Source organism: Cervus canadensis, chromosome 20 (genome assembly GCF_019320065.1).
Source record: "Cervus canadensis isolate Bull #8, Minnesota chromosome 20, ASM1932006v1, whole genome shotgun sequence".
Classification (NCBI taxonomy): domain Eukaryota; kingdom Metazoa; phylum Chordata; class Mammalia; order Artiodactyla; family Cervidae; genus Cervus; species Cervus canadensis.
The window spans coordinates 44,186,154-44,211,044 of record NC_057405.1 but is presented as its reverse complement, the minus strand read 5'-3'; the positions used below and the strand labels follow the sequence as shown (position 1 = coordinate 44,211,044).

The 24,891-nt window shown below is 40.4% G+C and overlaps 2 protein-coding genes across 15 annotated transcripts in view; one reads left to right on the top strand and one right to left on the bottom strand.

Annotated features, from left to right (window-relative positions):
* The window catches only part of MCM9 (minichromosome maintenance 9 homologous recombination repair factor), a 104,713-nt gene that overhangs the window by 56,699 nt on the left and 23,123 nt on the right, over nt 1–24,891 (bottom strand). Inside the window, exon 8 of one of the 14 annotated variants that reach the window (XM_043439708.1) lies at nt 3,779–3,969. The exons of 12 other annotated variants lie outside the window; for them this stretch is intronic. In XM_043439708.1, the coding sequence (XP_043295643.1) occupies nt 3,935–3,969 (35 nt within the window). In that variant the 3' untranslated portion in view covers nt 3,779–3,934. Of the gene's footprint in view, nt 1–3,778; nt 3,970–12,185; nt 14,273–24,891 lie in introns of those variants that run through there. One more of the 14 variants, XM_043439709.1, reaches the window with a different exon arrangement.
* On the top strand, nt 11,063–23,646 carry ASF1A (anti-silencing function 1A histone chaperone). Its single transcript, XM_043439711.1, has 4 exons — nt 11,063–11,551; nt 17,216–17,331; nt 21,793–21,969; nt 23,248–23,646. Exons 1-4 carry the CDS (start codon nt 11,443–11,445, stop codon nt 23,458–23,460), a joined length of 615 nt encoding a protein of 204 aa, XP_043295646.1. The 5' UTR covers nt 11,063–11,442; the 3' UTR covers nt 23,461–23,646.

Below are 24,891 nucleotides of genomic sequence, written 5' to 3'. Positions count from 1 at the left end.
AATTTGGAAAATAACAGAACAGAATATCCAAGAAGTATGGAACAGCTAAAGAATGTGTAACATACATGTAATGGATACAATGGGAATATTATAAGAAAGAGAGAAATTACAGAAGCAACATTTGAAGCAATAATGAAAAATTCTCTAATGTCAGACACCACACTATGGATCCAAAAAAAATCAGCGACTATAAAGCAGGAAAAACACTAAACAAAACTATACCTAGGCATATGACTTAAACTTTAGAAAATCAAAGGTAAAGAAAAAAACTGCTGAAAAAAGTAAAGGAAACAAACCACCTTACCTATGTGTGTGTGTGTGTGTGTGGACGTGCTAAATCACTCAGTTGTGTCCGACTCTTCACAACCCCATGGACTGTAGCCTGCCAGGCTCCTCTGTCCATGGGATTCTCCAGCCAAGGATACTGGAGTGGGTTGCCATTCCCTTCTCCAGGGGATCTTCTCAACCCAGGGATCAAACCCGGGTCTCCCGCACTGTGGACAGATTCTTTACTGTATGAGCCATTAGGGAAGTCCCCACTTTACCTTAGAGGAGCATAAATGAAAATTATATCCAACTTTCCCTCAGAATATTTCAATACTATCTAAAAAATGCATTAAGGCAAGACTAGCATTTAAAAATGAAGATAAAATCACACCAAGTTCTGCACTGGTTAGATAATATCCAGAGAGGAGTCAGCAAACTATGATCTGTGGGCAAGATCTGGCCCAACCACCTGTTTTTGCAAAAATAGGTTTTTGGAACACAGTCACGTTCATCATTTACATACTGTCTATGGCTGCTTTCACACTACAATGGCAGAGTCAAATAATTATGACAGACACTGAATGACCTTCAAAAATCTAAAATATTTATACCTAGACCTTTACAGAAAAAAAGTTGCTGGCTCCTGATGTACAGTATTAATATCTACTTTGAGATATCAAATTTTAAAAGAAATACTAAAAAAAAGTAAACAAATAATGAAGGACATGGAAAATAATGCCACTGAAAGAACAGTTTGTAGCAAAGGTTTGCTGGTTAGCCAGAAACAAAGATTTAGAGAAGACAAAGTAATTATTAAGTACTTAAAGAACTATCCTATGGAAGATCAATTAGACTAAATTAGGGTGACTTCAAAAGAATTAACAGACCAATACGTAGAATTTTACAGGGAAGTGCTGGAAATCTCAAGTGTTTAAAAAGGAATGAGCTACCTTGTGAAGTAAGAAATCAAAATAATCTTTAAGCAAAAGTGGAAAGTCCACTTGTCAGAGATAACATAGAAAGGTATTCATGCAACGAATAGGTGGCTGGACAACAAGAAATCAGAAAAAACTGAGATGAAGGAAAATGAAGACACAACATAACAGTTATTAATAGGATGCAGCTAAAGCAGTGTTTACAAAGTAACTTACAGCTATAAATGTCCACATTAAAAAGAAGAAAGATCTCAAGTCAAAAATCTATGCTGCCAACTTAAGACACTGGAAAAAAGGAAGAGCAAACTAAACCCAAATTTAGCAGAAGGAAGGAGGTAATGTATACTTAACAGAAATCACTGAAAGGGAATATAAAAATAGAAAAAAATTCATGAATCCGAAAATTGATACATTTTAGCTACACTGACCAAGCCAAAAAGAGAGGAATAAAATTATATCAAAATCAGGAATCAAAGATGGGACATCATCAATGACTTTACAGAAATAAAAAGGATTACAAAGGGAAACAACAAATAACTTTATGTTAACCAATCAGATAATTTAGGTGAAATTAACAAATTTCTAAATAGACACTACCAAAACTGACTCAAGAAGAAAAAGAAAATCTGAACAGATGCATAGTAAGGAGGGATTGAATTAGTAATTTAAAAACTACCCACAAAGAAAAACCCACACACAGATGGCTTCAACACTAGAAGAATCTAGTATGAATTCTTCACAAACTCTTTACAAGCAGAAAAAGAGGAAACACTTCCTAACTTGTTCTATGAGAACAGTATTACCTACATACCAAAAATCAAAAGCATCACAAGAATATTAAAGACCAATATTTCTTATGACTACATATATACGAAAATCCTCAACAACAGAACCAAATCCAACAATATATAAAAAGGACTATACAACCATGATCCAGTGAGATAAATCTCTGGAAGTCAAGATTGGTAGTACAATATCTAGAAATCAATTAATATAATATTCTCACATTAACAGAATAAGGCACAAAAAGTATATGGTCATATCAGTAGAGGCAGAAAAAGTATTTGACAAAATTCAACAATACTTCATGAAAAAATGCTCAAACCAGGAACAGAAGAGAACTTCAATCTGATAAGGACATCTACAAAAAACCCGGAACTAACATCATTCTTGATGTAAGACTGAATGTATTCGTATAAAGATTAGAAACAAGACAGGGATGTTCACTCTCATTACTTCTGTTCAACATTGTACTGGAGGTTCTTGGAAGGGCAATTAGACAAAAAATGAAATAACAGGCATCCAGAAGGGAAAGGAAACAGTAAAAATATCCCTGTGTGCAGATGGCATGATCTTACAGATAGAAAATCCTAAGAATTACAATTAAATTACAGCTAACTAATGAGTTCATCAAGGTTGAAGGATACAAACTCAAATTTTAAAAATAAATTGTGTCTATATACTTGCAAGGTGAAGAATATGAAAATATAACTAATAAAGTAATTCCATTTATAATAGCATTAAAAAGAATAAAATACTTAGAAGTGAATTTAACAAAAGAAGTATATAAAACTTATGCTGTAAAAAGTACAGAATGTTGTTAAAAGAAATTAAAGATGCCTTAGATAAATGAAAAAACACCTCATGTACATCCAATGACTTTTTCTGCTTGTGTTTTTTTATCATTTCTCAAAAAAACACTGCCTAATCAAAGGCCAAAAGACTGATGCCTTTGATGTGTTTTCTTCTAAGAGTTTTATACTTTTAGCACCTTACATTTAAGTCTTTGATTCAGTTTAAATTATTTTTTGCATATTGTGTGAATAGGGGTCCAAACTTGTATTTTTGCATTTGGATGTCCAATTTCCCAGCAGGGAGTTTTGAAGAGACAATTTCTTCCCCTAATGAATTGTTCTGGAACCCTTATAAAAAATGAATTGACCATAAATGTATGGATTTATTTCTGGATAATCAATTCTGTTCTATTGGTTTATATATTTATGCCACTACCACACTGGACTTTATCAAAAAGCTTTTGTGGTGCAAAAGACACTCACAAGAAAATGAAAAGATAATTCACACGATGGGAGAAAATTTTTCCAAACCTGGTAAGTACAAGTCTCTGATAAGTCTCAGATAAGAGATTTGTATTTAGAATATATAAAGAACTCACAACCCAATAATAAAGAAAATCCAATTTTTTTAAATGGCCAAAAGAGCTGAACAGACATTTCTCTACAGTAGATATACAAATGGCCAACAAGCAAATGAAAAATGTTCAACTCCTCTTTAGCCATCAGAGAAATGTAAATCAAAACCACAATGAGATACCACTTTGCACATCACCCATAGCTATAATCAGAAAGACAAAATAACAGGGAAAAAAAGAAAGACAGACATAAGAAGTGTTAGTGGGAATGTGGAGAATTGGAAAGCTTATACATTGCTGGTGGGAACATAAAATAGTGCAGATACTTTGGAAAACAGTCTAGTAGTTCCTCATAAGGAGTTATCGTATGACTTAACAACTCCACTCTTAAGTATATACCCAGAAAAATGAAATTTGTATACAAATGTTGATAGCAATATAGTTTTTATTAAAAAGATCACTGCGGCTATCCTGCTGGTCCAGTGGATAGGACTCTGTGCTCCCAATGTAGGTGGGAGGAGAGCAAATGGCGGGTAGTGAGGGCATGAATTCGATCCTTGGTCAGGGAACTGGATCTCACATATCACAACCAAAGATTCCGCATGCTACAACGAAGACCTGGTGCAGCGAAATAAATAAGTAAATAGTTTTTAAAAAATCACCGTATATTACTTTACAATATTGTAGTGGTAGGGAAAAAAAAAAAAAATCACCGTATAATCATACTGGGGATACATGGAGATACATTCTATGTATGCTGGATGCAAGGCCTTAACAAGCACAAATTCTACTGATAAAATCTACCAATTAATCACCTATTAGTTCATTTGTGAAACCTTTCCCCTTCCTATCCTTTCTAGCCTTCTACCTTTTCTAAACAACCCCGTGTATAAGGTCTCCAATCTCAGGAAGATTACTTGCCTAGATTACTTCTGTCAAGCGTGACTCCATCTTATGTCATTTGTCTCTATAGTAACCAACTAAAAAAGCTGCTATGCTGAGCAGTGGCTTTGTGCAAACGGTGGTCTAGTGTGAAGATGTTTTAAACATTTGAGTCCTCTCTCTACTTATCACCGAATTCTTCCTGGTACCAGGAAAAGGAGAAAGCTTCTAACAAATGGGAGAGGTGGAGAGTGAAAGAGAAAAGGATGGAATGTAAAACATGAAGGACAGTGGACTCCAAGTAGAGACTGAGTTTACAAGGAAATGAGTTTAGGAGCTTCATTTACAAAAGGACTAAGAACACAAGGTTATAAACGAGATACAAGAAACAAGAAAATTATCAAGCATTTCCATCCATATTCTTCTGGTCAGAAACAATACCATGATGTTAGCATCAAAAGATTGTCCACAAGGAATGTAACTATGGTGCTTCAGAAAGCTGACTAATATGGATAAGCTCCAAAAGGTATTTAACAGTATAGCTCAGCTTGGGTAAGGGGCCAGACACAGCTTCTCTCTTCAACAAACTTGTAACCTAATGGTGGGTAGCACTGAATACAAATCAGGGAAACTGTTGTTAATGAGGTGGAGCAGAGAATGGAGGAAGGGGATGTACTTTATGTAACGAACATGAAAACCTTATTAAAAGCATAAGGGTGCATTCCGGGATCCATCGTCCCCCACCTCTCAGTCACTCCTGCAACAGGAAGCCTGGCATCTGCAGCTTCAATGGGGAGCTCCCACAGCTTTGCCTGGGCTGCAGCCTCCTTTCACTCCCAGTATCTACCTGGGCAAACCTCATTCATGGAGCTTCGTTCCTCAAGAGTTCATTAATCAAGTCATTACTACAGTGTCTGCCAGCCTGTGGGTTCTTCCAGGAAATTATACCAATTGCTTTTCTACCCATACAGTCCATTTTAAACATTATCCAACACAGTGGAGAGAAAATAGAGAAACACTAAGTCAGCAATTAAGGGAGCAGGATCCTGAGCGGCAGTGTCCTCATTTGTTATATGGGGCTAATCTTACCTTGCTACCATACCAGAGTGTTGCCAAGAGTCAAAACCAGGTTATTTAAAAGCTTCTTACAAATAATAAAGAAAACATCATACCATATGTATATAGATATGTACCACATATCTATATACATACCACACACACACACACACACACACACATATATACACATAGCCTTTCTTGTGACATCAAAATTTAGTTCCCATACAACTTTAACCATTACTGTTCAATGTGCACCTAACGCTTTCTAGTCTGTACCACACTTATGTGATTACATAGTCACCTTTCCTACCGGACCAAACGATCTTTGAGGATAATACCCATGTACATTTTTGTCTTTGAATATTCCACAGAGTGTAGCACAATAATTTCACATAATAAATGGTGTCTCTCTCTACATGTATAATGAGTTACTATTATTAAAATCATTACTGTAGGAGCTATTCCTTCTAGAAACATCTGTAAACTACAGAAAATCTCTACATTCTACATTCATAGAGAAATTTCTCTTTAAAACTATCGTTAGGGCTTCCTCAGTGGCCTAGTGGTTAAGAATTCACCTGCTAATTAATGCAGGTGACATGGTTTTGACCCCTGGTCCGGGAAGATCCCACATGCCTCAAAGCAACTAAGTCAGTGAGCCATTAACTACTAAGTCAGCGCTCTAGAGCCTGATAGCCACAACTACTGAAGCCCGCCGCCCGAGAGGCCATGCTCCGCAACACGAGAAGGCACTGCAGTGACAAACCTGCGTGCCAGGAGGAGAGGAGCCCCCACTCACCGCAGCTAGAGGAAGCCTGCACACAGCAATGATGATCCCGGGCTGCCAAAATAAATAAACCTTAAAAAAAATCATTAAATTGTGACATCCTAAGACCCTGATGCTGGGAGGGATTGGGGGCAGGAGGAGAAGGGGACGAAAGAGATAGCTGGATGGCATCACCAACTCGATGGACATGAGTTTGGGTAAACTCCGGGAGTTGGTGATGGACAGGGAGGCCTGGCATGCTGCGGTTCATGGGGGTCACAAAGAGTCGGACACGACGGAGCGACTGAACTGAACTGAACTGAACTGAAATAATAACAGGGAGCTCTTTTAACTAAAGATCATATTACAACCAGCCTTAAATGAGAATTTTTTTTAAAAGATGGGGACAATAACACTTTTCTCAAAGAGAATTCAGTACAGTGACAAATAATTACCACTTATATTAATTGATATTAATATACCAATATATAGAGAGAAATCATTTATTATGACAAATCATTGAGCCAGGTGAAATTTAGGAATTAAACAAAGGCAAGAGGTCAACATTTCCATACCTATGATAACTTCTGCAGCAGGCAGCGTCTGAGATTTGACTTAATTCTCAGTTCTAATACATTTTAATTCAGTGTATTTTAACTTTGCAGATCATAACAAACTGTGGAAAGCTGTTAAAGAGATGGGAATACCAGACCACCTTATCTGTCTCCTGAGAATCCAGTATGCAGGTCAAGAAGCAACAGTTACAACCCTGGTTGACTGGTTCAAGACTGAGAAAGGAGTATGACAGGGCTGTCTACTGTGATCTTGTTTGTTTAGTCTATACTCTGAGCACATCATGAGAAATACCGGGCTGGATGAGTTACAAGCTGGAATCAAGATAGGCGGGAGAAACATCAACAACTGAGATATGTGGATGATACCACTCGAATGGCAGAAAGCAAACAGGAACTAAAGAGCCTCTTGATGAGGGTGAAGGAGGAGAGTGAAAAGGCTGGTTTAAAGCTAAATATTGAAAAAAATTAAGATCATGGCATCCAGCCCCATTACCGCATGGCAAATAGAAGGGGAAAAGGTGAAGTAGTGACAGATTTCTTCTTCTTGGACTTCACAATCACTGTGGATGGTGACTGCAGCCATGAAATCAGAAGATGTTTGCTTCTTCACAGGAAAGCTATGACAAACCTAGACAGTGTTTTGAAAAGCAGAGACATTACTCTGCCAACAAAGGTCTGTAGAGTCAAGGCTATGGTTTTCCCAGTGGTCACATATGGCTTTGAGAACTGGACCATAAAGAAGGCAGAATGCCAAAGAATTGATGTCTTCAAACTGGTGCTGGAGAAGACTCCTGAAAGTCCCTTGGACAGCAAGGAGATCAAGCTAGTCAATCTTAAGGGAAATCAACCCTGAATACTCTTTAGAGCTGAAGCTCCAGTATTCTGGTCATCTGATGCAAACAGCCGATTCATTGGAAAAGTCCCTGATGCTGGGAAAGATTGAGGGCAGAAGGAGAAGAGGGCATCAGAGAATGAAATGGCTGAATGGCATCACGGATGCAATGTACAACAACTTGGGCAAACTTCAGGAGATAGTGAGGGACAGGGAGTCCTGGAGTGCTGCAGTCCATGGGGTCGCAAGAGTCGGACACCACTGGGTGACTGAACAACAATCTTAATTCAGTTTGATTCCAGTACATTTAACTCACTCTTCCATGTAGCTTTGTGTGGGACCTCAATTAATTAACAGTCTGAAAAGCCCTCTGTACATGAGCTTTGAAACTTAGAAGCAGGCTGCATCTAGTCTGTTCAGAGTTTAAGGTGTGTATGCACAACAGCAGGCACTTTCTCTGAGAAATGTCTGCAGCACACAACCCCACACTACAACCTGCAACCTAAATGACCACATCATTTCACTCCACAGAAGCCCCTTGATAAATGAACAACAAGCGGATTACATACACAGATTGCTAGGGCTGCCACAACAAAACACCAGACTGGGTGGCTTAAACAATAGAAACCTGTTTTTTCACAGTTCTGTTCTGAAGGTTAAAAGTAAAGGATCAGATGTCAGCAAGGTTGGTTTCATTTGACCTACAAATGGCCACTTTCTTGTGTCCTCAAGCGGTCTTTCTTCTGTGCATGAGTGTCCTTGGCGTCTCTTTTTATGTCCAAAGTTCCTCCTCGTATAAAGAAGCCAGTTAGAATGGATTAGGGCCCACTCTAAGGGACTCACTTTAACTTAAACACCTCTTTTTAGGGCCCTGTCAGCAACTACAGTCAGTCTGAGGTACTGGGGGCATACACATGAATTTGGGGGCAGAGAGAACGGCACAATTCAGCCCATAACAATAGCTAACTAGGTTCATTTATCTCTGTCCTAGGCATTAACTTAGTCTTTGCTCGTTTTAGAGCCAGAGCAACCTTTCTCAGCCGTCCTTGCCCCAAGCCGGCTATACAGAGAGACGTGATTGAGGATTACATTGCATGTAGCCCTCTAAGTGTCACGTGGGTCCCCGTGGGTACTTCACATATGACAGCATTCATGGCAACCCATCTGCTGCAATGTGGTGAACTGTTTGAGTCACCAAAAAGTTGTTCGGCAACAAATCTTACAGACTGCCTCTGAAACCAGAATAACGCTTTTACAATCTTTCCCCCATAAGGCATGCCATTTAATTTAGAAGTACACAAGGGCACATTAGGAAATCTCTGTGGTCTTCCTGGAAGGTATTATCATTGGTGAGCAAACTACTAGAGCCAGTACCCAAAGGCTCTTTAATACTTTTGAGGACCAGTAACAATGCGAGTTAAGATAGGAAAGGCAACAGTAAAGGCCTGGAGCCAGTGCTTGAGGCTTCCAGTGAGCTATTAGGAAGGGCTTTCCCCGCCCCTTAAATACTTTTATACATGACATGTTATACAAAAGAGTTTAAGAAAATAAGCCAAAAATACTGGGTTGGCAAAAAGGTTTTTGGGTTTTTCCATAACACCTTACAGAAAAACTCCAACAAACTTCTCATCCAACCCAGTAGTACTATCCAGGTAAATCTCATTCTTGACACTGAGAACAAATCTTACACGCTTTATAATGACACACCTATGAGCCGTGGACAGAGGAGCCTGGCGGGATACAACCCATAGGGTCGCAAGGAGTCAGACATGACTAAAGGGACTTAGAACATGAGCAGATTAAAAACGCACTTGATTTTTACCAAGCTTATAAAGTCATTTCTATAAAGCAAGTGGACTTCAGTCTCCTCATAACAATGCCTGCAATAATGAGGAAACCTCGTATATACCAGTCTCAGGAGAACCTTGTTTTCTACTTCAAATGGTTATCTTCTATGTCCTATGTGTCTTAGAGCAATTTACACTTCATCTGAGGTAGCCTTAGGCCCACACTAATAACAATGAAGAGAATACAGTCCATCAGTCAATGTGATTTGCACCTGTCACCACAGTATGACTCTTACACTCTAATTTGTACAAATAACTGGGCTTGAGGAAACCCTGATTTCCAGTAGATCGTGGTATTTGTTAATCCATCGATGATAAAATGGGACCCTCACTCTAAGTAGTTTCCCTAAATGTGGGAGGCCTGGGATTCGCTGTCCCCGTTGTTGCTCTGTAGCTGAATTGTGTCTGACTTTTTGTGACTCCATGGACTGCAGCATGCCAGGCCTCCCTAGCTGTCTCTTATCAACTTTCAAAAGACCATCAGATGCAGAAGTCTCATTAAAAGCAACCTGCAATGAACAATGTCCAAAGAATGTTAACTGAAAAATTCTCAGCACCATACTAAGAGAAAACTTTCAGCATAGACGACACTTAAATAATTTTCTCTCTGAATTTAATTAGCCAAGTTTAGTGGTTTCATTCAAAATACTTACAAAATGATGGTTTATGCAGCACGAAAAAAATCCCTTTATATTTCTCTTATTTAGAAAATAGAAACAGCTCAACAACCTTACAAATGTGTTACAAGCTCTCCCTTTCCCTACAAAGGTAGTCAAGCAGAACAAATAAATTGACACTGAATGTGGAATAATAAAGTAAAGATTCCTCTGAACTTGTTCGTGGTGCCATACATTTTTACTTACTAACGGTTTAGGCCATGAATTTTTGGAAAATCGCATGTCTTGGTATGCTTTCGTGTTCTCTACTCGCCTTTTCCCTTTTCTGTTTGTATCTGTTGCCTTTTGGTCTTCGAACACTTGGATTTCCTCCTTTTTATGTTCCTGCTGTGTCCACCGAACAGGAGAAATATGGGGTGTAAGTGATCCAACCTCAAGTCATCTTTTTATTCTAGACTTTCCAGATTGGAACGGGAGGAAGAAGACCCTGGGGCAGCCCAAATATTACCTATTCCACAAAGTGTGGGTGGAAAAGCGTTTCCTCGCCCTTCATTTTCTATCTATTTAACTAACGGCGCTGTCGGGCCCAAACGTAGATATTGGCCAAGAACTAGATTTCCAAAATGGCTTTGTTCCTTTTGAGCTGACATCAGTCTATAAAATGCAATTTACTTCCACTGCAACCAATCCTTCCCTCTAACCCAAATATTACCCAGTATACAGACAACTGAACCTAACCTAGTGTAGACAACGGATACGCATCTCCTAAATTTAGTAGAGAGCCGACACAGCCGTCGGACTGATGCGAAGAAAGCGTCAGAAGGAAAAAAAAAAAAAGACACAAAACCAACCCACTACACAAATCCGAGGGGCGGGCGTCGCCAGGATCGCGCCCTCCCGCCGCCGCGCCCGCGGCGAGCACGCCTCCCCGCCGTGGCCACGCCTCCTGCCGCCTAGCCGTGGCCACGCCCCCGCGACCCCGCCCCGCTGCGGCCACGCCCGACGTGAGGCGCGGGAGCCGCCGGGCCGGGGGCGGGGCCTGCGCCGCCCCTCCCCCCGCCGCCGCTGCCGCCGCCGCCGCCGGCGGCCTCCGCGCGGGCCTCCCAGCCCGTATTCCACTCACTTTGTTCTCCGCCTTTGTCCTAATCCACACCAGCAGGTGGAGCCGCAGTTAAAGTTTCCGAGTCCATTCCGGGAGCGGGAGCCCATCTTGCTCGCCGCGGAGGCCCTCGCTGGAGGAGGAGGGTCAGAGCTCGGGTGCAGCCAATCGCGGGCAACGCTGCTAGTTATCAGAGCAGAATGGGCTGTAGTTTAGTGAAATAGGAAAGCTGCAAAACACTGTGGAGTGTTCCCGTGTAAATAAAAAGAGGAAAAAAAAGTTTCTCAAGTCGCCGCTGCACGACGTCGGGCCAGCGCCGGGGCGGGGGTCTGCGCTCTCCCGAGCGGCCGCGCGCTGGACTTTATTGTGCCGCAACGAGCCCCCCGTCCCCATTGTTTGTGTTTTTTTCAAAATATGGCAAAGGTTCAGGTGAACAATGTAGTGGTGCTGGATAACCCTTCTCCTTTCTACAACCCATTCCAGTTCGAGATCACCTTCGAGTGCATCGAGGACCTGTCTGAAGGTGAGTCGGACGCCCGCCCGCCGCCGGGCTGTCAGTTGCGGGCTGCAGACGTTGAAAGTTTCCCGGGCCCGGCCTCGCGCGGGCGGCCGGGGCTCGGCGCCGAGCGGGCTGCGGGCTCGGCTCTGCGGAGGGAAACTTGAAGTTGATGGACGACGGCCGGCCAGGCGCACGCGGCGTTCGGCCGCCGCCGGGGCGCCTGCCGCGGCTCAACTTGCGAGGAACTTGTTCGAGCGGAGGTAGCCATGTTGTCAGCTTTGTCTGGCGGGCGGGCGCTTCGCGAGACCCGCACTCGCGCCCGCGGCGGCGGCCGGGGGTCGCGCCGGGCTGGCCCCGGGCACCCAACAGCCTCCGCGGCCCCGGCGAGGAGGTGGGAAGGCAGAGGCATGTGTGTGGTCGGCGCCGGCGAGTTCGCAGCGGAGCCATCTTACCGAGAGTAGAGAATTGGGCCACCGACCCCGGCGTCACGACGCCTCCTCTCCGCGGGTGACGAGCGCGGCGCCCCGCCTGCCCACCTTCCTGCCCCCGAGCAAGAGGCACATCCATTTTTAGCGCTTACGCTGGAGTTACCGGACTCCGGGGTGGCCATGCCCGGCCGCTTCGGGGAGGGGAGCGAGGCTGTCCTCGCGCTGATTTCTGGCTCCCTGGACCAACCAGCGGGGGAGGCGGGCGCAGGCTCGGCCCCTCGGCGCCACGGGCCGGCGCTCTCCGGGGGCCGCGGGTGCTCCCGGGCCGGCGCTCCCCGGCCGGCACCCAGGATGCTCGGGGAGCCCGGGGATGCTGGCGCGCAGGCTCGCCCCGAGCAACGTGGGCTCCTCACCCTTAGTTACTGAAATCTTCTCTTCTCTCTCTCAGGAAGAAACATATTGCTAAGCTAGCAAGTTACATTAAATCTGAGAGCAGAAATAAGTAAAATATTTAAATAATTTCCAGGACTTAATCACTGGCTTCTAAGTAGTCTGAAAGACTTCCTTCAAGAACATGTTGAAATCTAGTTACAGCAACTCCACATCCAAATACCCTGAACATAAAACACAAAAGTGGGCTAGGAAATAAAGCCCTGATGGCAACGCAAAATTTAGTATTTTTTTCTAAGTACGTTTTAGGGTCCTGAGAAAGACATACAGCATCTGCAGTAAAAAATTTAGAAAGCTAAAATTTGCCAAGGTCTTTACGATTTTATTAAAACCATCCAGAGCTCCATTTTCAAAATTTCAGGGGGAAAAAAAAAGTTTAACTTCATCGATGGTAATTTTACAGCTAAATAGGGGACAGACTTTTTTTGAACTTACAATTATGTTTAGCAAAATGCATCTTAAATTACATGCTAATCAAGGCATGTAAAGCATTTTCACTTTAAAAATTAGCCTTTAATCCCTGTATAATGTATTTTAGGTAGCGTGTAAACTATTTCAATTACAAAACCAACATATGCTCATTATAATAAACTTTTTAAAAGTTGTTCATACATATATAAAGTAACAGTCTTCTGTACTCAATACCTTCCACCGCCATGTCATTCAGAAGTAACCATAATTAGCACTTTAGTGTGTGCTGTTCCTACATTGCAGTTTTACTACAAATATAAAGCACATATGCACATACAAAAGTAGGCACATTTTGAAAGACGATTCATTTATTAAACTAATTCTTAAATGGGCCGTTGCTAATAAAAATTAAAGGGGATTTGCCTTATTACTGAACTTTGAAATTATTTGGTTACTAAAGTACTGCCATAAGCATTTCAGCCACTAGGTCCATTTTCATGCCCATTAGACTACTTTTTTTAGTTTTACTATCAGTTGCATATAAAAATGGACAAATGCAAGAGAAATACAATAAGTGAGTCCCTTCCAGTTTATACTACAGTGTTTTAGGCATTAGAACTTCTTGAAATTACTGGTATTTCTCAAGTGGTATCTTCCATTTTAGGAGCCAGTTCTCAACAAGGAAGTTAAGATGATTCAGGATGTTGTTACAGGGCTTTGACAATGGATGGTTGAAACCTGCCGTTGACGTGTTCCGTTTGTAATGGGATCGCTTCAGAACCAAGCTGAATCCTATCAGAATCTTTACAGTACTAATGTCAGGAATACACCTTACTTTGACATGTCTGCCTCACTTCCCAGGGCACTTATACTGGGCATTTATTTAGTACTTTTCTAAGAGTTTAAGCTGAGTCATACTGAAGCTGCAAAGGAATCTTTCAAAAAGGTGCCATGCTTATGTACTCCACCTAGAGGCTGTGTGGATTAAGGAAATTGAGTTTACTTAGCAAAGGCTTCTTATGGTCCCATCTTTTATGCTACAGTTCTTTAAAATATTTGTTATTGAAAGTGAACTATAGAATATTCCGATGAGAAATTTTCACTGTATAATTTTGTTTCAAGTCCCAAAGCTTGGCCGCCATTTTTCATACTTTAAATTGTCAACAGCCCTCACATATTTTGACTTTCCTTTAAAAGCTGCCCTGTAGCTTTGCTTCAGAAAAAGTCTGAGTACTTAAGAGAATTTAGTTGTTTCTACTATAAGACCTACACAGGGGTAGGATAGCAATCCACAGATGTAAGGAGAGGTTCTCCTGTTAAGTCTGAGAGAGAGGAGACCTTGGGTGTGTTTGATCTGATGGTCACCAAGCCTGTACACATTTTCGTTGACTTGACTGCTGACTTTGTTATACCTTCTGTGGATTGCTGATTTCTCTGCTTCTTTACTGAATGGAGCCTTTTTTTAAAAATGTTGATCAATATCAATATTTAGAGCTGTCAGTTGAATACATACTTAAAACATACCAGAACTGAATGAAGCTTCATACTTTAAAACCTCAGGTTTGTACTAATTCACAAAGACTGCATACTTTCCCCTAGATCACAGGGCTTCCCAAATAGTGTAATTAGTTTGAAATTTACTTGGTGACTTCCCTCACTCCCACCTCAAATGGAGACACTTGCAGACTCAAGTTACCATGATTAAATGAAACAGTTAACTTCTTAAATAGGTGAGTAAACTCCTTCACACTATCACCTGTGTAAAGCATTTCATCCTATCCCTTCTTTCAAATACAGGGGGCAAGGGAATGAAGCTGGGTTCAAAAAAAAGATTAAGAACAAAACAACTGAGGCTAATTTATAAATAAGTATTGAGCGTTTTTAAACTCAGTGGCTATAGCAAGCATCCATAGCATAAAAATTAGGGTACCCTGAGTTACAGCCTATACTTCTTAAGGCTAGATTATCTCCCCCCCCCCCCCCCAGCCTCTGCCCTCAGCCATGCCTTCCCACCTCCTGCGGTTAAATTCCTTTATTTCACTGTTCATCTGAGAGCTAAAAAGGGAAGAATTTATCTCCCTTAGATTTTTGGAAAGAGCCCAGGCTTTGGAGTCACAGAGACAGAGCTTGGGTTCTGATTCTTCCATTTACTAGCTGTGTGAATTTGGGCATATTACTTGACCTATCAAGAGTCTCAACTTTCTTATTTGTGTAACAGGTATAATTAAATCCATGTGATACCTACAAAGCTGTTGAGGTTTTGAATAACAGGTGTAGGGTGGCAAGACCAATGCCCAGGTATTTTATAAAGGGAGGTTTATAAGTCATAACGACGTTCCTGCACCTGACCACAAATGCCAGCTTATACCAATTAAGGCAAGAGCACGATCCATAGTAGTACAAATACTTATGAAATGAACACAGAATTATGGAAACCTCTGTGTGACAATTCCCAGTCTTCTCTTTACTCAGCTAGTTGAATAGTTTCCATACCCCTTTCTTCTTAAAACCATTTCTCCACTTGACTTTTGGGTTGCCTGCTTCACTGGCCACTAACTGGTAACTTTAATTGATGCTGTCTCCCTGACTTCTTAACTTTGGAGAGCCCCCTGGGCTCACTCCCTTGGAATCCCACCTATTTTCAAAGTTTCACATATGGAAAGTTTCTAAATTTTTACCAGACATATGATCTCCACTTATTCACTACCTTCTTTATCCCTGGAACTCCTGATAGTTTCCCTTCCCTGCCCTGGGAAAAATAAGTGGCTCTTGCTGGCTCTACCTTCAGGATATATCCACAATGTTACTACTTCTCCCCTCTATGGCTATATGTGTTCCAAGACACCATAATTTCTTGCCTCAATTGAACTATCCTCCTGTTTCTTCCCTTGCTATCTTACAATCTGTACTAAACACCGCAACTAAAATGATTCTCCTAAAATGAAAGTCACCCACTCCAGTATTCTTGCCTGGAAAATTCCATGGACAGAAGAGCCTGATGGGCTGCAGTCCACGGGGTTGCAAAGAGTCAGACATGACTGAGCGACATGCTTTTTCTCAAGCATGTGCCTGCTTTTCTCAAGCATGTGCCTGCCGCCTGGCCTTAGTACTTGCTGTTCCTTCTGACTAGATACTCACACTGCTTGTTCCCTCTCTCAATCTTCATCAGCAAATAGATAACCTCACGAGATGTCAGATGTAGGACCCTGCATCTAGAGATGTACTAGAAACTGAAGATAAAGTGGCCGAGGTCTGGGACAGAAACATGACATAGTAAGAGAAAGAAGAAACCTAAAGGATCTTTTACTTCAATAAACTGCAGTTTATAATACACTATGAACAAATAGTACCTAGCCTACTCCTGTTACCTATTTAAGGAACAAAAAGAGCTACAACGTTACACAAGAAGGACAACACATGATGGCTTTAGATTCTCCACAGGTGGCCCAGAAACATCACACCCCCCACCCCGCAAGTGCTGCTGTAGACTCTGGAGTGGATCCAAGAGGCAGGCCACACAGTGCCAAACATCCTGAGGACCGGGAGGTCTCAGAGCTAATCTGTATTTGTAGAATGGTGTTCCTCCCCTACAAACGAGGAGGCCTCTTGCAGAGAGCAGTCACTGTACTTATCTCTGGGTTCTTCTCACAAACACACTGTAAAGGGTGCTCAGTAAAGACTGAATGACATAGAGCGACTTGGGTTGTACTTTATTCTTTCTTGTTCCTCATGCCTGTTCCCACCGTATATACTCTGACATATCCAGTGGTATAAGGAACCTTTGTTTCCTCTTCCCAGTGGAAAGAATGGATGACAGGAAGGGGTGCCATAAGGGAGAAACCCCACTGTGAACCTTTAACAGTTGAAGCCCTAAGGGGCTTCTGAGCCACAGAAGAAGTTAGCAAATAGTGATTTTTCCACTTTGGAGCTCTTTGATCTGGATCTATGCATAATATGGAGTAGCCCTTCCAAAGTGGGTTTAGCAGGTTGTTAAATGATGACAAACAGAAAAGGGTGAGGGATTCCTTAGCCAAATAAATTTAGGAAACACTGGATTAATAGTACTGGTCTTTACTGAAGGATTTCTCAGACCCCTTGCTCTGCCAGTGTGCTTTATAAATCCTCAAAAGAAGGTTGTAGCATTTCCTAAGCTTTTGGCCATGTTGTTTCATTCGTGAGAAGCCTTGCCCAGGAACCAGTATTTCACACAACAGCATTGTGAGAAACTGGTGTGAAATGTATGAATTTTATAAGGAGCACTTAGGTGTGTTTCTGGATTTTCTGCTATGAAAAGCCAATTTTAGCAGCCAGTAAATGGTATAAGTGGACATTCAAAGGGTCTTTGATGTCATCTTGTAATTACTGAATATGAAATAATATTTTGGTTTTTTAACCCTAGACCTGGAATGGAAAATTATCTATGTGGGCTCTGCAGAAAGTGAAGAATACGATCAAGTTTTAGACTCTGTTTTAGTGGGCCCTGTTCCTGCAGGAAGGCATATGTTTGTATTTCAGGTAAGATTATTCTTGGTATATTTGTATGCCAAATACATTTCTAAATGGTCCTTAGCCCTTTCCTTTTGGGCTACATCATTCTGGTTCTGCTGCATTCACTTTTTATCTGCTTCTTTCATGTTTTAACAAGTTTCTGTGTCATGAAGGAATGCCACCTCCTGGTTACTTGTGCTGAGAGTGTTACTGTGATTTTTACTTCAGGGTTTGCACAGCATGCAGTTAACCTTATACTGTGTCAGCACACACGTGATGGTTAATTTTGCACTCTTCCTGTGAATAGCCCCTTAGTATGAAAACTTTAGGGTGGCTAGCTGTCCAGCAGCCCAAAACAGGGGTTCAAAATGCTTACTACTAACTGGGATCGTCAGTAACATGCATTTTCAGATTATAGTTTCAGACACTAGGAATGATATAACAAAACAACTTTATTTCAGCATTATCAGTAATTCAGCTAGGTTACCACGTATGTTAGAAGATAAGAGATCTGTGAGATCTTAGGTCACTGGAACTACATGAAGCCCAGTGGTCTACTAAAGCATCTACCCTACACTTCTTAAAGAGGATTACTACTACACATCCACAGCTCTATCATTTATAAGGAGAAACTCTACTAATAGATAATTATGGTCTCAGATCCCACTGACAGTATTTAGGTCTGTGCCAAGGTTTCAGACATTGTCTTCTGTGTGGAAAAATATTACTCCTTTCAATGCACATCAAATTGTTGTATACAACTATCTAGTCACTTCTCAGTTATCCATGTTTATTAGAGGAAGATGTTTATAATAGTCCAAAGAGTAACTAGCCATAGTTTAAAAAAAAAAAAAAACTATTATTAATTTTGTTACAAGTTTTGCTACCCAACAGAGTTCCATTATTTAAGTAGAACTCACTGAGAAAGACGTCAACCAGAAAAAAAGCTAATTCTTCTATCTCTGAGCGCTCACTTCTTTCACTTCACAGATGAGGCCAATTTAAATGAACACTGTTGGTCAAATAATCCCATCAGACATGGGCTAAGAATCACTCACACATCTCTCGAGCCACAACTGCTCCCTCCTCTTTCCTCAAATTGAATTCAGAATCTTGGTCTCCTAGCCTTAGTGCTTTTTATTAAAAAGCAACAAGTATTATATCTAAATAAATGGTTAAGAAAAGCTTAAATATACTGACTGAAAGGCTCAAATATATTAGTTAAAAGTACTGTTAGGGACTTCCCTGGTAGTCCTGTGGTTAGGACTTTGACGTCCAATGCAGGGAGTACAGGTTCAATCCCTGGTCGGAAAACTACATGCCCACAAGCCTCCTGGCCAAAAAAAAAAAGCAGAACATAAAACAAGCAATTTTGCAACAAATTCACTAAAGACTTTAAAAAAAAAAATAAGTGCTGTTAAGCTGAGTTGAGTGACTGATCATCTTGGTGGAGGACGAGGGTATCAGAGATGCCTGTGTGGGGAACCCCTGCATTGAAAACTTGGTTTGGTCCCACTCTGCTGCTTATAGCCACGTGTGACATCAGTCCGGCTCCTAGCCTCTCCTGGTCATGCCAGTCATCTCTGAAGTGTGAATAATAGCCTGCCTCGTAAGAATGTCACGAGGAGTAAAGCAGTTTAATCACTGACAGACCATGCCCTATTTCTGTAATGAGAATTAAGTTTTTATTCTCTTAGCTTCTTGAAATTGTTATATAAAGAAGCAGTATTTGCTTTGATCCACAAGCCTGGAGAACCTATACTTCAAATATGTGCTGTGCTTAGTCATGTCTGACTCTTCTGTGACCCCATGGACTGTAGCCCGCCAGGCTCCTCTGTCCATGGAATTTCTCAGGCCAGAATACTGGAGTGGGTTGCCATTCCCCTCTCCAGGGGATCTTCCCAACCCAGGGATCGAACCCAGGTCTTCTGCATTGCAGGCGGATTCTTTACCCTCTGAGCCACCAGGGAGGACCGCTTCAAAGATGATAATTCATAATTCAAATCAAGAAACGTGAGGTGTAGTGATAGACCTTTCAATGCTGATTTAAAAAAAAAAAAACCTGCAAATAAATGCCATAGTTTTGAAACAAACTTTTAAAAATTTACTTTTCTATGTGTTTATGTTGGTTAAGAATATTCCTCAACTTTGGGCTTTAAGTGCTATAGGAAAAGTTATTAAAAACTACTTCCCTCTAGTGATTTTCACTTTGGTATGTGTGCACACGTTGCCAAAAGTACAAAGGAAGTACAGTGTGACTTAGATCATGTGTTCAGGCTATGCATTTTGTCAAATTCACTGTTATCAGCAGGAAGGTACTAAAATAGTTTTGTGTTTTATGTTTGAGACAAGTTACCCTAGTATTCTCCTGGCCAGCCATGATTTTGCCTCTTCGAATAAACATGCCTTCCTCTTAAGTGTGTCAAAGTCTAGCAGGAAGGTGCCCAGACATCTGCCTCGTATTGCTTGTTGGAGTCAAAGATCTCTGCTTATCACTTCTCCATCCTAAATCATCTGAGAGGCCTGCAGGCTTCTCTCCTTGAATTTGCTCAAGCTGAATCCTTTAGCAAACAAATTTTAAAACACAAACATGCCTAGAACCAATTTGCTAAGGGGATGGGAAGCAGTAGTGGGAGAGGTTCCCATAGTTCTGAACCACCTCTCTTTCCCATCTCCACCCAAAGGCAAACAGCATATTCTCAGGACTGGCCCCCTGTTCCTATTCTGGTATTTCTCCAAAGAGACCATAAACCACGTCAAGGCAGGAACTGAGTTTTGAATAAATTTCAAAATACTCAGTATATACTGTGCCTAGAACCATGCCAGGCTTGAGATCACAAAGATGAGTTGGATGGGACTCCTGCCCAAGGTAAAGCTTAGAATCTCAGGGGAGGTTGACCGGTAAACATATTTAGATTGTTGGAATACATTAATAGAGACATTGTGTCAAATAATATGAGTGCATAAACAGTGCTATTAATTATATGTTTGGATTACAATGTGCTTTACTAAGAAGGATACATTTGACACAAGCTTCAAAGATGAATTTTTCAGCAGGTTAGGGAAGGAATATATGCAAGGCACAAAGGCATGACGAATTATTACTACTTTTTAAAGAAACTACATTTCTACATCAAGAGGTAAAGAGATTGTAATGTTGATTGAGACCAATTTGAAAGGCCTTATAAATGAAGCTAAAAACTGAGTGTTTTTTTTTTTTTTCTTCATGTCAGAAATTAGGGTAATCACCTGAGGTTTTTAAAACCCAGTGAAGGGATAGGAATAGATCTGCGCTTAGATAGCATGAGCATGTTGGCCACAGTGCAAATAGACTACCACTGGGGGAGACCAGTAGGGAAGTTTTACCAATATTCCAGATGAGAGATGAAGACCTGAAGACCTTCTGCTTTCAGAGATGGTAGACATTGAGACTGACTAGATGTGGGAGTTAGGGAAGCTGAGGGTGACAGGTTTCTAGTCTAGGTGACTAGGTGAGTGTTCTGTGCCTTTCTGTGTCACCTACATGTGGTAGGTATACAGTAATCGTGAGTCTTTTATGATAAGGGCCTGAGAACACCAGTCAGAAGTGCTCCCAAGCTGAGGCATGAGCTGAAGTTTCACACAGGCCCAGGGATGGTCCTTCATGTCATAGCAAGAGTAAGCCAATCTGTGGGACTTCATGTACTTCATACCACTCAGAATGGCTGCTTTCGGTCATGCTCACTGCCTGTCACTGCCTGTCCCCAGCTGTGATTCCTTCCATCTAAGTCCTTCCTGTCTTCCACGTGGCTGTGGACAGGGCCCGAGCGTTCTCTCATGCTCTCAGCCCCCTCTAGCTCACCTGCCTCGAGTTTCAGCTTACAGCAGTTTGATTCAAAGCCCCAGACAATCTCTACCTTCACTGAATTTCTATAGTATGTGGGACTATTTGTATTTTTTGAAGTTCTGCTATAAAACTTATTTCCATTCCACTTTCAGTTTTATATTAATTTCCTATTAGAATATCTGTGAAGGGGGGGTGACTGGATATGAGAATATGGGTCCTAGGAAACTGGATAATAAACATTTGCTGCCAAAAGGCTGTATGGGATAATTAAATGTTTACTAATTTTTAAGGTCTGAAATTATGACTTGGGAAGGTTGGACTCAGTAAGACTATTGATTTGTTTACTCTGTTTTATAAAAGGTTTTATAATTGGATATTGCATAATCCGTCATGAACCAGCACATGCGGTAGCCACATGTATTTTCCTCTGTAGATGCGGTGATGTTTTCAGGTACCCAGGGTACTTAGGCCTGCTGTGGAGAAACGTATGAACTATATTTTCTAGCTATAAATCAGTCGCAAAAATGAGCATTTGCCTTCCCAGTATGATTTCCAAGTTTTGGTTGCTGTGCCCTTGACTGAAGGTGCTCAGTGCAACCAGAACTCCGGTTTTGCTTATGGTTAACAACACTCTGTGCTGTGTCTTTTTTACGTGATTCTAGGCTGATGCACCTAACCCGGGACTCATTCCAGATGCAGACGCCGTAGGTGTGACAGTTGTGCTAATTACGTGCACCTATCGAGGTCAAGAGTTTATTAGAGTTGGTTATTATGTAAATAATGAATATACCGAGACAGAATTAAGGGAAAATCCGCCAGTAAAACCAGACTTTTCTAAGGTAATACTCCTTTTCATTATTCCTTTTTCATTCATTTTACTGTACAATTTTTTAAGCAGTTGCCATTTCATAGTACACTATGAAAGTGGCTTTGAGACAAAATAAATTTGAGGTCCTTGTGCCAACTAAGCAAGCCAGTCATTGTTCCCTTACCATGGATGACTTCAAAGCTACCTCCAGGTTAGTTATTAGAGGTTAATGTTGGTCAGATAGATTGAGAATCTGATGATTTAGAAAACTGAAAGTGCCTCCAACAGGTCTCTGTTAATGGCTCCCTGTATGGCATTCCCCATATATCATGATTCTATTTCCGTCTTTAGGACATTCAAATTCCTGTTTGTTGTACTGATTATTCCATAACATTTTTGTCTGTAACTTCTCAAAATTGTAGGGGGACATCTTGTTTTTCATAGGAACATTGTTATCTCAAAACCTCCATATGCCTTGCTTCATCAGCTATTCTCAGAGGTTAAACTATAGGTCTTAAATATTATCTGGTGGTGAAAACAGCTTAGCTTCTGAGTGAGAACCTGAAATCTGTGATTTGATATTCTCAGAAATACCAAGTACTTTGTGATTTTCCATTGGGAACTATAATAGTTTAGTAACTAGTGATTTTTGTGAGATTGAACGTAACACTATCTGCCAGACCATGCAAGAAACATGACATGGGAGTGGAATGGAATGTTCTTCTTTCTGATAATAAGGCTAGAATGTTTTATTCTGATGTGGAACCTTCCCTTTCTAATTTATTAGTTACCTGTATGGCTACTTGTATAGCAAAATGAGAAGGAACTAGAACATTGATCTAAGAATGAGCAATAATAATTAAAAAATAGGGAACCATTAATAATGAGAGGTCCTATTTGGGGATACTTTGCATTTTACTTGAAAATATTACTGAAGAAAGACCACATCAAAATCTAGAAAGCACGTTAATTTGTTAAATGAAGCATCCTCTGATGCATTCAAGAGATTCCCTTTTAGGAAATAAGGATAGAGTTAGATGTTTTGGATAGTAAAAGATCTGAATGATTCCCTCAGGCTCCCCACATCTTGTTTCCATTAGGCTAAAATAACTTCTTTACTGAGGCCCTGTTGTTTATTAGTTATGTTTAGTGTATTTTATTTGACTTATACCTTTGTATATGAATTAGCCCTTTAGGGAGTGCAAATATAAAGAACCATTCTATTAAGGTCTATCTATTAAGGTCTATCTGTATACAGTGATCGAACTTTCTTAGTGTTTACCATTTATATATTTCCTTTATCCTCTAGCTTCAAAGGAATATTTTGGCATCCAATCCCAGAGTCACAAGATTCCACATTAATTGGGAAGATAACACAGAAAAACTGGAAGATGCAGAGAGCAGTAATCCAAATCTACAGTCACTTCTTTCAACAGATGCATTACCTTCGGCATCAAAGGGATGGTCCACATCAGAAAACTCACTAAATGTCATGTTAGAATCCCACATGGACTGCATGTGACCACCTGCCATCCCTTTAGTACAAATTAAGCTATAAAAACACACAGAACTATTTCCCTGAAATTCCGTAAGTACATAGTCAAGATACAATGTGAAGAATTTGTTTAAAAAACATCCTGTAGAAAGTTTATAAGAAAACCAGTATTTGAGCAAATTGTGGAATATAAATACAACTATTTTTAAGTAAGTTTTTCTCTAATGTGTTATTTTATTTGTTCTGAAACTAATCTGATTAAAACATATATATTATTTTCTTCTCCTCTATATGTAATTAAAGCACTTAAAAAGAAAAATGAATCATTAGACCAGGTTGTAAAGATGTCTTAGCCTCCTGGATAATAATCTTTGGACCACTATCTTAACCTTTGAAAGAACAAAGTGCACTTCAACTAAATGTGTCTTCCTGTGATAACATATAATTTGGTTTGATTTAAGGGGCAAATTTCCATTCTTTTCCCGGCATACCCTTAAAGAAGGGATTTGAAGTAAACTATATGTGACCAAGAACTTCAGGATCTAGTTTTCCAGGCCACTTTGAAGCCTCTTATGTCTACTATTCAATTCATATAATGTTAGACAGCATTCAGTTTGGTTCTAAGGTAACAAATGTGGTTAATTGTTTATAAGGTCCTCTGGCTATGATTCTTGTTTTTATAACAGTTTAGGACATCACAACACTTCCTGAATCATACATCATCATTACCCAGTGAATTCAACATGTCAGAAGCAGATACAAACTCCCTAAATTTAAGAATAGGAGAGTATAATGACTTTGTTCTGTTCATTAGATTTGTAAAAAATGCTATGAACATAACCCTTTAAAACTGTTTTGACAAGTCATCTATTGTTGGCAGCATTTATATAAAAACAGCAGATTTGGAAAGATATATTTAGCTTTATCATATGAAACTATATATATTTCCACATAAAGTACTTTTCTCTGTATCTGACACTCATGTACAATATTTGTGGTAGACATACTCCAGATAGCTTTTTCAGATGAGGTTTTTTAAAAGCAATCCTGAAAAGGAATGCATTAACTAAATGGGTCAAAAGGTTCTTTTTCTTTGATGAGAGCTAAGTCCTTCCTCAGAAAGTTTCTTATGTTCCAGTAAATTAAATGTAGAACACTCTCATCACTCTTGCTGCTAATCAAGACATTAGCCATATAATACAGAATTATGCAGTGCCTTCATAGCTAAAACTTTTATACTGCACTTTTTAAAAGCATTTATTTTGAGGAAGGGAAAGGGGCATTTGTCTGAATATGGATTCGAAGCTGTATATATTTCCTGTCATTCTACAAAGTGACTTTGTGAAGCAAAATTTTGCTAAATGTTAAACTTGAAAGTTTAGTATACCAGATAATTAAAATACTGTCCACTAACTAGTTCATAGACTTTAAAAGTAAAATACGTACGACTGTTAAAAC

Excerpts from the sequence above, each read along its gene's own strand:
- ASF1A (XM_043439711.1), top strand. The coding sequence starts at position 11,443 with ATGGCAAAGGTTCAGGTGAACAATGTAGTGGTGCTGGATAACCCTTCT. Across the intron at positions 17,332-21,792 it reads GGCATATGTTTGTATTTCAG|GCTGATGCACCTAACCCGGG; the intron begins GTAAGATTATTC and ends ACGTGATTCTAG. Across the intron at positions 21,970-23,247 it reads TAAAACCAGACTTTTCTAAG|CTTCAAAGGAATATTTTGGC; the intron begins GTAATACTCCTT and ends TTTATCCTCTAG.